Source organism: Melozone crissalis, unplaced genomic scaffold, assembly GCF_028551555.1.
Source record: "Melozone crissalis strain CALT ecotype California unplaced genomic scaffold, PUWL_Pcris_2 ptg000013l_1, whole genome shotgun sequence".
In the NCBI taxonomy this organism is placed as follows: Eukaryota; Metazoa; Chordata; class Aves; order Passeriformes; family Passerellidae; genus Melozone; species Melozone crissalis.
Window position 1 is genome coordinate 55,623,601 of NW_026535791.1, and position 13,420 is coordinate 55,637,020.

At 38.1% G+C, this 13,420-nt stretch overlaps 1 protein-coding gene across 1 annotated transcript in view; it reads left to right on the forward strand.

Annotated features, from left to right (window-relative positions):
• The window catches only part of WWC3 (WWC family member 3), a 98,874-nt gene that overhangs the window by 63,348 nt on the left and 22,106 nt on the right, over positions 1-13,420 (forward strand). The window contains exons 9-11 of the mRNA XM_054271689.1: positions 6,729-6,971; positions 9,829-9,918; positions 11,063-11,637. Coding sequence (XP_054127664.1) covers positions 6,729-6,971; positions 9,829-9,918; positions 11,063-11,637 — 908 coding nt within the window. The remainder of the gene's footprint in view (positions 1-6,728; positions 6,972-9,828; positions 9,919-11,062; positions 11,638-13,420) is intronic.

The window sequence follows — 13,420 nt, forward strand, 5'->3', positions numbered from 1 at the left end:
GAAAGGAAAGCAGGAAAAAAGCTCTACAAGCTGAAGGACAGTGCTGCATTTTAGTTGCTCTTGTGAATTTGGCCATATATAAGCAGAATATTTGCCTGATGTAAAGTCTTTAAAAATTAAAATATTCTCAAAGTATATGGCGTTTAAGCAAAGAAATGCAGGGATTTTTGAATGAGCTATCTTAGAAATTCAGGAGATGAGACCCAGTGATTGCAGAAGAGTTGGCTTGCACTCCCAAAATATCCTTCTTCCCTTATAAAGGATAGTTTTATTTTAATTCCTCCTTCAAAAATCTCACTAACTGCTGAATGGTTTGGCCTTTGCATAAATTAAGACATTCACATAGCTTATTTTACCCTCCATCACTTTCCCACTGGAAGGAAGTTGGATGATTTGCAATTTAATTTTTCCCATGGGTATTTCAGATGTTGTACACTGTGGGTTCTGACATTTCCAGCACGCTGGGGAAGAGATGCTCTCCCCTGTTTCTGATCCAGGCTCTTGGAGCAGTTTTGTAAATTCTGTTTTTTAACTCACCAATCACGTTGAAAGGAGGCTCAATCACATTTCTTCCGCTCTGTACTCTTCTCCCTCTCCCATTATTTCTAAATAAACTGTACCTTATTTCCATGAAATTTCTCCTCTCAGATCTGCCAGTGTGGCCCTCCAGAGAAGCAGGAGGGGGAGGGAGGACAGTCTTTTTGAACAGACAGCCCCAAGCTGCCTGGATAAATACTGTTTTTAGTTTCAGTTGCTATTTCAGTGAGACCACCTCTCATGAAAGCATTTGCACAGTGGAAAATGCACCCCTCAAGCACTTTTCTGAATATGCTGCTTCATAGCACGAGAAATCAAAAGTAAATTGTTTTTCTTTGATAACTCTTAAGTTGTGCTATTCAGTAGAATGACTACATGAAGTATATTAACAAATATTCATGAAATGTCATTGCTGCAGTGCCTCATATCCCATGAGGTGTGTTAATTGGTAGATGAAAAATAATCCCTCCAATAAGAAGCAACAAAAGTTTTAGCTGTAGGGGTTTTTTGTTTGTGGTTTTGTTGTTTTTTTTTTTTTTTTTTTTAGTCCAGTCTGATGGCAGCTACCTTTAATGAACTAAAAATACATTGAAACAACTTCAGCCAGCCTACCTAGTTTGGGTATTTATTTGTATCTTCTGTGAACTTGAATTCAAAGATGTTATTTTTCCATTCATTTCATAGAGGCATGCAGTGGATGTCAAGAGATTTATATTACCCTTGAAAAAACCTCTTCCTCAGATATGCATAATATTTCTACAGTTGTCTTTAAGGATGTTACTTCTTTCTGATCAGTATAGTTTGTTGCAAACTTGTCTCATTTTGAAAATTAAATTTCAGTTCGACCTTTAAAATCACTAGCATAAGCAGAAGTGTGTCAGTGCAATTTGTGCTTTTAGTGACAAAGTACCTGTTTGGATATTGATTGCAACATTCCAGTACTAATACAATAACACAGTCAAGTAGTTTCCTTTTAAAATTTATCTTGTATAGTCAGGTTTCAAGGTTTAATTACTGAATCTCTAGTGAAATTCAGTGGATTTGTATGCTTTATTCTGCTGAACAAATCTGAAAATCGGACTTAGGGATGAAGTAATTTTTTTGATGGCACATAAATACCTGACTCAGCCAAACCTAAATCTCCCAGTGTTGGTTTTTAAACATAAAACATTTCCTTTGGGTTATAATGGGAGCTTAGACATGCTTTTGCATTTCTGTGAAGTTTTGTACTATTTCACCTGTGCATTTGGGAAAACTTGCTTTTAGCAGATTTTTGCAATTTTTCTAAAAGCTGCAAAACGCCAGTGGACTCTAATGGTTTAATGAGTTTCTTAAGCCAGTTTAAGACCTTGTTTTTATTGAATGAACTGGGTTGTCAGGAAGGCTGGGTATTGTACACAGCCATACTCTTGTTGTCTGCCAAAGCTGCAGTGGCACATACTTGCAGGAACAGCCAAAATAGACACAGTGGAGAAATTTTGTGAGCATTTGGCCGAGTTCCCCAGCTTCTTGTTCTTTCCATTTCTTTCTTCGTCTTTCTCTAGTGTTCCCCTCTTTGGATATAAATCATAATCCACACTCAAGAGGGTCAGTAAATATCAGAAATGACCAAGTTCTTACACCCTTCATTACGTGTCTTCAGTCCCACAGCCACCTTCTTTGGGTATTGCATATGGGAGATATTCCCTGTTTCCTGAAGTGTCAGAGAACTGGGTCCAATTATAAGCCTAGGGAAAAGAGTAAGCAGGGCTGATTTATGTGATCTCCACTGTTTTCTTTCAAATAGGAACTAGAATATTTTCTTTATTTTGTCCCCACTGGTCTTCCCATACCAAAAGTAACAAAGGCCTCAGTTCTAGAGTGGTATGGTATGTCAGCCAAAAGCCTAGGCCTTTAAATGTAGAGGAGTGTTGTTGGGTTTCCTTTCTTCTCCTTGTAAAATTCAAACCATGGTAAGTTTGAAGAACAAGTGCCAGCTGTAGGATACCCATAATTTGTCCATTTTATGAGCATGAGTTAATACCTTTGAATTGGTTCAGAGTATTTCCCTCCCCAAGACACCTGTCTTGTTTATAGTCTGAGTAAGAATCTAACATGGGGTAAATTGTAATTGTAAATCACTCATCTCACAATGAGTGATTTTTACTCACTTCTTATGCTCTATTTAATAAATATCCTCTTGAGCTCAGCAATATAAGTTCATTAGTGCTGGGTTCAGATACCACCCTTGAAAGTGATTTTCTGTACATTAACAAAATCTTTAAGGTTCCCCAGGTATTTTCAGTGACAGAAGGGTTGCCCCATTTTGTCAGGGGGAGAGGGAGCTGTCTAGAGCTATAATGATTCAGACATGCTACTAAATTTAATTAAATTATGTCTAATTAAATTTTCGAAATACATGCCTTTTTTCCCCTGATATAGTTTGCGTAATAAACTACTGTCTCTACTGATTTTCATCCTCATGCTGTGTCTGCATTTTTTTGAGTGAGACATCATTCTAGATACCTAGGTATGGCCATTTCAGGACAGATGTGCCATTTCAAGTCAGTGTTTGCTTAAGATCATCACCAGGTTAAACCTTTGTCATCCCATCTGTGCCCCTCCCTTAACAGGAACTGTTATGTTCATCTCCTTTAGAAATTTTTAAATACTGAATTAAGCACCAAGTTGGCCTGCCTACCTAGGGAACCAGTCATTTGATACCACCTACTCCAGTGAGGAATGCAAGCTCCCCAGCACTTGTTATGCAAGGATGGGAATGGGCAAAATGCCTGGAATGTTGATGGCTCAAAATTAACAGTTTTTTCCACAGGAATATGTTAAATGGCTGGATCAGTAGGGACCTCAGTGTCTGGCATTAGGCCAGATAAAAGCACTCTTTTGCAGTCACTACAGTTAAAAAATAGTATCTTTAAAATACTCGTTAGGAGGGAAAAATGTGTTTGAAAAACTGAGGCTTCATGAAGGATCCTAAATATTTTTTTTTCAGTTTAGGTTGCATTCTATGTCAAGTCATTGATTTAAGTGGATATTTTAAGGCAGGTTAATATATGCACTGAGCTTGACAACAGCCATTTTCTTCTAACACAGCAGCAGTGAGAATGACTCGTGTAGTACAGGCATAAAATCTGGCATAGGCAAGCAGAGTGAAATGGCTTATTCATGTATTTATTGTGATTGGAAGAAAAGTTTGTGTTTGATGAGACAGACTGCAGTTATGGAACATACTTAAGAGGACTTTTTTATTAAGTTCTGAGCATAACTAAACATGACTACTCCAATTTTCTTTTCGTAATTTTGGGTGAATGAGACCATAAAAGCCTTAGGGGTGTCTTCTGTCCAAGGAGATAAATATTCCAATGTGTCACTGGTAACTTCTTGGAACAACTTACCATACAGAGGGATTCGCCAGTGGAAAGCAAGCAACAAAATTGCCCCAAAACTTCAGTTCATGTGCAGGAAATAGAGGTTGCAGAAAACTGGCTTATTGGTGCTTCAACAGATTCCTGCATTATATAGTGTTTTGTGCCTGCTTTTTCTTTGTGTAAAGAGAAGACTGTAGAAACAAGAAGAGCTAGCTAAGAGTGTCCAGGGAATCAAAGTAAATACCTAATCAGATTTTGGAACTCTTCAGTGATACAAACCTTGTCCACAGCAGTACTTTCCCTTCTTTAATAACAGTGTAATTAGGTTATTGTATGAGAACTTCCTACTTTCAAAGCATCACCCTAACAGAATTTGAAGGGAAAAAACAAACTTTAAGCTGGAATGTCATACACAAAGGGAGTTACATGCTCTCAGCAAGCTCAAGAGTCTAAATTAAAACCTCTTGTATTTAGTGAAGGTGGTGTTTTACTTCACAGACAAGTGGAATCACTGATTCACTAGCACTGAAAGAGGGGAATCTCTTCTCTGATCATACTTCTCTCTTCCTTGTTGCCTTCATTAGTGTTCATTTGTACATGTGGTCTGCTTCTTATGCAGCTCCTCCTGCCATGTCAAAGTAACTAGCAAAACAATTGAGAGCGTTAAAATGAAGAAAAGGGTCAGTCCTTCAGCTGTCTTATGAAGAAACACAGAGACTTCAGATGAATCTCATCTTCTTTTGTCCACAAGCTGTGTAAAAGCTTATGAACACAATCAAATAGTCCAGACTCATATGATTCACACTTGTTTGCCAAGCTGTGATAACTCAATTGTACCGGAATTCTGTGATTCTGTTGAAAGGATCTTGAGTCCTTATTTGTTTCATTTGGCACTGAACACCTGAAAATCAAGCTCTGTGTGCTTCAGGAGTGTTTACTGAATATTTAACAGCAGAGCAGCCTGGGTAGGAGAGAGAAGAGATCCTGACCTTGCTTGTTCTTCCTGGCCCTGACATTTGGTCAATGGGGCGAGGTGCTCTTCAGGAAGCTGCATCTGGAATTCATGCACAATAGCTGAAGTATGAAATATGTAGACTGTATGTATTGATCCACAGTGCTGCCTTCAGTAGCTCTTGGCAGGAAGTTTGTTATTAATGCAAGGAGGAGGAAATGGTATTGAAGGGCTTGATAAAGAATTCTGCTTTAGACAAAAATGTGACATAATACCCAATTTCTTTACTTGCTGAAATGAAATCTAAGAGGGTATGGGGAAATTGCAGTGAAATTCTTATTCAGATATGGATGTAGTCACTGCAAAATTACTTATATTGATAGTTTATTCTCTTCCCCAATAATAAGATGGCCAAATACCTCCCAGATGTTAGTAGGAAATAAATCTTATTGCATGAACTTTTGTTTTCAGATGGGGGAAATGTCTTTGTCATGTTGATGCCTTTTCTTTTGTTCATAATCACATTATCACACTCTGAATCTTCTGTTTGTGTGTTATGTGCCTTTACCTTGCTTTTTTTGTTATTAATTTTCTTTCTTACCAGATACTTTTGAAAAAGATTATTTTAATCAAAACCAATGAGCTATATCACACTTTTATGGCTGGCTTGAAAGTGTCTTATTTATTTATTTCTTTATTTAATTATGTGCCCTATTTATTTAAAGGGGAGTAATCTTTTAGAGGTACTGATCTTTGTTTGAATGCTATAATTTCAAGGTGAAGATGAAACTGAGGTATAAATTGCATAAATACTGTACAGTTTTTGAGTTTCAAGTATTCAAAAATCAGAAAACTAGGTTTTCTCTTACTTCTAATTTTAGCTGTTCAATTCTAAAGTGTCTAAATTGTCATTGCAAGACAAACATAAATACCTAACAGTAAGTGTTCTCCCTCTTATGCCAAAAGAAACATTCATGAAATGTCTAGCTTTAGTGTTCTTGGTAATACTGATAAGAGTTCAAAATTTGTTTTTAAAAGGACATTTTCTTAAAATGTCAGCTGTGGAATTATTCTTAAAACTGTTGTTTCATGTAATGGTACAGCATGTTGAGATACAAGAAACTACTTCTTACTATAAAGCGTACTAGAGAAAAAAATCCCAAGTTAGCTTATTCAATTGCATAGTTTATGATAGATTCATCTAAAGCCACTTGTATTTTGTAACCAGTAAGTGTTTTTTCCAGACTGATTTTCTGTTTTAATGACATCTTTAAAATTTTAAAAGTTTTAAAATTTGTCATTTAGGGTAGCCTAATATTTTTGGCCCTTTGAACCATTTCTGTACGAGGTGGGACATGATTGTATGGACCTGTTGTCACTAGTTAAGCATCTCACCTTCAGCTTCTTCAAATTCTTACTGCACTTTTGAAATCCTAATTTAAGATCTGATTGTAGAAGAAAGATGAATAAGAAAACGTTCAGCTTCTTCAGCAGTACAGGCAGTAAACTTGAGTTCTAAAATATTAATTGATTTATTACCAAATGAGAAAGGTGTGAAGACAGATATTGCCTATACAGTAGATAAAAACACTGTAGTTCTCACACATCTACACATGTAGGAACACTTGCAGTTGTTTGCTGTTTTAAAAATACACAAAACAATTAAGAAACTCCTAAAACAAATCAACCAAACACAACCCTCCAAAAACAAGCCCACCTCAAAACCCAGAAACAATCCTTCCAAACCCTTCCAAATTTTCTTGGTTTTATATTTAGAAGAAGAAAGGAACAGGCATTAAAAGGCTTCACACTCTGATATATTTCCTCTTGTCTTTCTCTTCTGAATTTTGAAATATCTTTATTCTCTTTTAAAGAGTTTCGAATATACAACAGCAGCTGGCCTTGCTGGATAATGAATCCTGGCCAGGAATGGCTGAAGCAGACAGGGACCGTCTCCAGCTCATCAAGGAGAAGGAGGCTCTTCTTCAGGAGCTGCAGCTCATCAGTCAGCAGAGACGATCCCCAGAAGACATTGCACGTCTGGAGGAGGAAAAAAGACGCTTGGAGGATGAAATTCAGCGAGCTCGAGCAACGTCTGCTCATGGGGCCACTGAAAGGTTTGGGAACTTGGATTGTTTCCTCCTCTGTTGTGAGATCCATGTGGGTAGCTTCAAAAGGAAGAGTGGGGAATTTCATTGTGTTTAAGGAAAAAAGGAAATTGCTAGAGAAAAAATTAGTTTCAACAAAGTTGAAGACCACTCCTGTCACTATTTAATTCTATCTGTCTTGAACTTTTCTGAAGCAGAGTCACAGGGATGTTGACTAGTTTGTTTTCCTTTCATTCATCTAAAAATTCTGAAGAGGAAGAAGAAATCTGAATAGAATCTGGAAAGATGCTTGGAATAGGTCTGAGTGATACTGTCTGATAATAGAGACCTGGATGACAGTACCTGGATAGTGAAAGATTTTTCTGTTCTTTGCAGTGGAGTAGTAGTCATCTCCAAAAGCATCAGAGCAAAGATCCTTTGCTATATTTAGTTTCTGGCCTATAACAGGAAAGTTAAATGATTATGGTTTTGCTGCCTGTTACATACAATATTTCCTTTTCATTTGCAATCTCAGCAGTGGGAACACATCCCAATTCTGACATTCAGAGAACATAGGAAGCAAAGTCATTCTTGAAAACTTAAAAATCAAGTTATATATAAAATAAACAACCCAAAAACATATTAGTGGAAACTCAATGTTTATTTCAAAATTGCTTAGCTTTTCCTGTAGCCAGACAAAAGGACAAAACATCTTAATCTCTTTTTACCATAGACTGCTTCCAGTGAAAGCAAGAAACTGCTTGTTCTTGCTTCTCATAAATAGTGGTAAAACCTCAGCTTTGACACTTCAGGAAAACCTACAAGAACCAGCTTTAATGTGATCTGTGTAAAGGTTAATATTTACACAATTAAGACACTTTAAAAATATTTGAAAGTGCTTTCCATGTACAGATTTTGACAACTTCAGTCTCTTTGAAAATGCTTACCTCAGACAGCAAATTCAGGCAATAAATAGAAAATTCACAGCCAGCCTTCAGGTCAGTGTAATATATTTTGCAATTTTTGCCATATTGTTACATTGTTTTTCCAGCTTAAACTGACAGAAAAGGGAGTTCACTTTACTCTGTCGTGTAGTAAGTTTTATTTGTTGTTTTTGGGCTCTCGTGTTAGGTAGTGCATACTGTGTTGGCAAGAAGGCTAAGCTATTTTTCCATGGAGTTCATGCTGTTAGAAACCAGCATTTTACTGTGGTACTTGATATTTCAAATGCTAGCAGAAACTTGAGCAGAAGTTAGAATCTATTTTTTATAATAAATTGGAGGAAAGCTTAACTATTAGTAACCCTGATTTTTTGTTTGTTTTAGACTCAGAAATAACCAGAAGTATTTCTAATTCTGCTTTTGTATTTCCACTTTATTCTAATTGTGAAATACAAAGGTGTTTCTTTCTTAAATAATTAACACTTCTCTTACTGAGTTATGCACAGATCAGAATGAACTTAAAATCTGTATGACAGAGGGTTTTGTTCTTTGTTTTTGTTATAGTGTTGTTTTTGTTAATATTGACTGACAGCCTTAGTTGGAGGCATTTCTTACCTTTCAGCACAGATACCTACCCTGCAGCGTCTATCACTGTGGAGTGTAGGTTCCTAAGTTTGTTTCTTACAGTAGATGGTGTGAATATCTCTGCTTTCACCTGCAAGCTTTTGAATCAGTTTAGTTTCTTGTGTCCATTTGTCCTTTTCTCTTGGTTTCTGCATGCAGTGCCTGTATGGTGTAAGTTTGCATAGCTGAGCTGCAGCCTTCCTTGTGCCACTAGTTAACCTGGCCTGGGGTGCACAAAGGGAGGAGGAAAGCTTGAGATGTGCTGTTTGATCCAGTAGAATCCTTTCTGTTGATTTTAAAATCCTGTTCATTAACATGTTGAATTTTAACAGTTGTCTTTGCAGCTGAGGAAGGTCTGAGGCAGCCCAATAACTTTGATCTGCTTTCTGCAAACCATTTATCAGAATCTCCATTTCCAGGCACCCTGTCATGTAGGGCTGGAGCTGTAACTTTCCTGGATGTACAAAATGTAAAACACAAACCAGAAAACTACCCTGATATTATCTTGAAGTTCAGTGGTTGGGCTTGGAAAACAAAACATCAGGAATATAATTCTGGATCCAGAAAAAGAGTAGATGGTAGATAAAATCTATTGTTTGAAATTCTAATAATGTCAGAATACTGAATTTAAGGTATCTTATAGGTGTGTGAGATTGATGGCATTAAAGTTACATTCTGTTTGTATTGTGGTAGTGGTACTGACTAATTCAGCTGCTTGTTATTACAATGGGCAAAAAATAAGTTGCAGCATGAAATTTTTCCTGTAATGTAGTAGTCAAGATGCTGTATTGCCTGCTTAAATATAATGACAAATGAATGCACGTAAAACACATGGAATAAAAGCTTAAATTTGGCATTGGTGATTATAGTCAACAGAAGTCCTTCAAAAATTTTCTTTTTATGTTTGAAATTTTACACTACTTTTCTTGGAATATTTTTTTTGTGACAAGGTAGAAGGGCATAGTATTTTAATAGCAGAATCAGGTTGATGCAAGAGAAGAAAAATAATCTTGTGGAGTCTGATATTTTTACCTAGGACTTCTTATGACTGCTAATTGCTTTAATGTATTTTCAGCATCATGGCTCTTACATTATGGTTCAGTTACTTTTCTTGTCTGGGAATTCTCCTGCAGTCTTGGTTCTTGTGTTCTTGCTGGAATTACCATCACTGCATATGAGCAGCATAAATTAAAACTTTTCATTAAACAGTACAACTTTTTTCAGTATTCCAAACTTCAATGCATTGATGTTTTTCCACACTTGGGAAGCTCCTAGAACTTTTGTGATGAAGAAAATAGTAATATGTATATGTTCAATTATAGGATACTGTTACAGGAGAAGAGAAATTGTTTGCTTATGCAACTAGAAGAAGCTACACGTTTAACCTCATATTTACACTCCCAGTTAAAAAGGTAAGTTATGTAAAAGCAGCAGATTTTGAAGTAACTACAGCAGAGAAGAATATTAATAATGTATGAAGTTTATCTTTTATACTTCTGTGTATATATGCCAAGTAAATTAATTTTTCACTACATTTATACACTTTGCACTGTGGAATGTGATGATTTGGATGGAGTTTTATAAATAGTATTAGTGATGGCTATTTAGGGTACGTTATTAAGTGTAGCTGGGAATTTTATGTTACCTTAGTTTCTGAAAAGGAGCTAAGTTATTAAAATCTGTTGTAATATTGTTACAGTTTCACTATGGGCAGTTAGCCTTCTTTTAAATTCTCTGGTTTCTTAATATCCTGATACCTTCAAAGGTAGGGAGTTTTGATGTCTGGTAAGATGACAAAATTTTGCTATTTAAATACGAGAATGTGTTAAGACTCACACCTGAAGTTCAGCATGTTTTGCATATTCACACCCACAGCTGCCTTTTGAGATGCAGCTCTTGGGGATTCTTCAGTTTAACACCATAGCAGCATCAAAAGCTCAGTTCCTGCTGAGTTCCTGTCTCACTGCATCTCTCTCTGGCATTAATATTCTTGCCCCCCTTAACTGAGGATGGTAAGAGGAAATGGAATAGGATTCATCCTAAACTCTTCTTATTTTGCATTGGAAAAACCTGTGAGAGTGAGGCTTACACAGCAGTTTGTTAGGACTTTGCAAGTCCCTTTGCACTTCTTCTCCCTGGATTGTTTATGACCAATCATTAATGTAAATTTGAGCTGGATCATGGTAATCTATCCTTCCTGGCTTTACATTGAGTTTGCTGAGCTAGAGCCTGCTCTGGTCTCTTTTCTGCCAAATCACAGCTGTTTACATGTTGGATGAGAGTAGGCTCATCCTGCTCTTGGATGTTGTTGGAGTGTTGTCTTCAGGCACTTAGCCCTGATCTGGTTTGTACTTCCTCAGTCATGGCTGTGCTTGAGACCAGGGCAAGAGACATGAGCTAGACTTTAAAATGCCAAATCATCCTTTCCATGTCACTGTACTGAATGCATTTAAAATTGCTTGTGTAGTCTGGATTGGTGTTTTAATGTCTGCATTGGTAGTTCTGGTTATATCTGAAAGGACATTTTTGTGTTTTCTCTTTCTTTGCATGCCATAGTCTGTCAGCTAGCACCCTCACCATGTCCTCTGGCAGCAGCAGGGGATCCCTGGCCTCCAGTCGAGGATCCTTGGCCTCCAGCAGAGGCTCCCTGAGCTCAGTCAGCTTCACGGACATCTATGGCCTCCCCCAGTACGACAAGGCAGACAGCGTCACAGACTACGGGCAGCACTTGCGCTTTGACATCATTCCCTTCGAGGCGCTCACCAAGGACGTGCCCTACGCGGATCCCATGGGACACTCCGCTTTCAATAAGCAGCGCAGGTCCCTGGACACGCCGCAGTCCCTGGCGTCGCTGTCGTCGCGCTCCTCCTTGTCATCCTTGTCTCCTCCAAGCTCGCCTCTGGACACCCCGTTTCTCTCTGCGTCACGGGATTCTCCATTGGCTCAGATGTCAGAGGGCTTTGAGGAGATTGCAGGCATGGGAGCCCTGGAAATGCTCAGGGCTCAGACCACAGCCTTGGGTGATGATGATGTGCAAGGCACGAGCTCATCTCAGACGTCTGCTTACCCTCTGGACAGTGAAGGGCTGCGAGAAATGGGACCACACCTGACTGCTGTCCAAACTGGTGGAGGTGAGTTTGTGGATATTATTATTTTGCCACATTGTCTTAGAAAATGTCACACAGACCTAAGCATGCCAGCACAGTAGAGATTGTTCCTGAGTCCCCGAGTATTTTACTACCATCAGGTAAAAATTGCATGGTCGGTGTTACCTCTTAAAAGCCCGACCAAAACACAGGAAAATCCCCCAAACCCAAACTCTAGTTTTAGGGCAAGGAGGTGCCAGAATAGAGAAACCTTGTCAATAGATCTTAAAACAGTGGTGAATTGACTGGAAGAAGGGGAATGGAATATAGACTTTCATTGGAGTGTAGCCTTTCAAGGACCTAGCCTTTCAAGAATAAGTAAAGTATTAATAAGAGAAAGTATGGGTTAGTTACTTCTGAGGCCCCCATCATGCTGATGTTGCCTTTATTCTGAAAATGGAAAGCAAAACAAACTCAGGAGAGATAGGAAATAACAAACAACTATTACCTACAATAAAAAGCCCGAACACAAAATCTGAGGTGATGCTTTTGACTGTGCTTGAAGGCTGGCTGACTGCAATGCTGAATTTTGAATTTGTATGTACTGCAGCCCAGGTTCCCGTGTCCAAGTTCTGAGGAGCAGAAGCCACAGTGGCATGGCTGTAATGAGTGCACAGTGCACTCATGAGTAGGTGCTTCATCAGCAATGGAGCATCTTTTGTAGGGGATGTGTGAGATGTTGTGCATCTTGGCTGGTGTGCTCTGATGGCAGAGGGAGTGATGGGTCCAGCTAGCACAGCACATGCACTGTTGAGTTTTCCTTTCCTGCTGGACTGTCAAATTGAGGGACTTGCTTTAGCTTGCCTTGGCAGAAGCTTCTGAAAGCACTGCAGTTGAGAAAGATAAATTAGAGAAATCAAAAGAGGAAACAGAAAACTTTTGAAAAAATGAAACAAAATTAGAAGCCTGAGCACACAGGCACATGACAAATTTATTTTCCTGTTTTGACCAACCAAATGAAGGACTGCTCTTAATGTGAAAAAGATAATCCTGATAACATTTTTGTGTGTTAGCTTGCTTGCTTTTTTTAATAATACCATACCAGTAGAAAAAGGCTTTTAGAGTTTAGTTTAATATTAAATGTTGTGAATCCCATTTCATTTCTATATCCAGAATCCTGTGATAGCATTGTGTAGAATGTTGCATTCAGGACTCATGATGTCAGGAATAATATGAACTATAACCAGAGAATGGATCATATTATCCTACCACAGTCTTGGCAAGTGATAATACAAAGGAACATTGATGGTATTTACAGAAAACCTTTCTGGTTTTCATTTTAAAAAAGAAGTCATTGCCACAGTGCTAAAAAGCCTGTATTGTTCAAAAGCATTTGAGTCTAGACTTACCTAATTTCCTTAATGCAGCTAGCACTGCCAGAAGATACTGCAGCAGAATTTACTTTTACTAGCTGTAAACATTTCTAGTGCCCATACTGTAGCTTTCAGACCAAAATAAACAGAATTCCAGAGACCAGCATGAAAACTTGTGCTTAAATTAGTGCTGTGAAGAGGCTTCCTGAGGCTTTCTTTAAACCTCAAATCAGACCGCAGCATGTCTTCACCCATTGTGGTAAGTGAAAGTATCTAAGTAGTTCATTTATAGCTTGTATGTGTTTCCTAGAAGTGAAGGCCTAGTCTGAGGGCCTAGGCAGCAATACAGGATGGAGCTTCCTGCTTTGATTTTCCTTTTCTCAGCTCTCTGCTGTGTTTCTACACATCTCACATTTGTCTGAAAACCTCTGTGCTTAACCTGCTGTCAGTGCTGG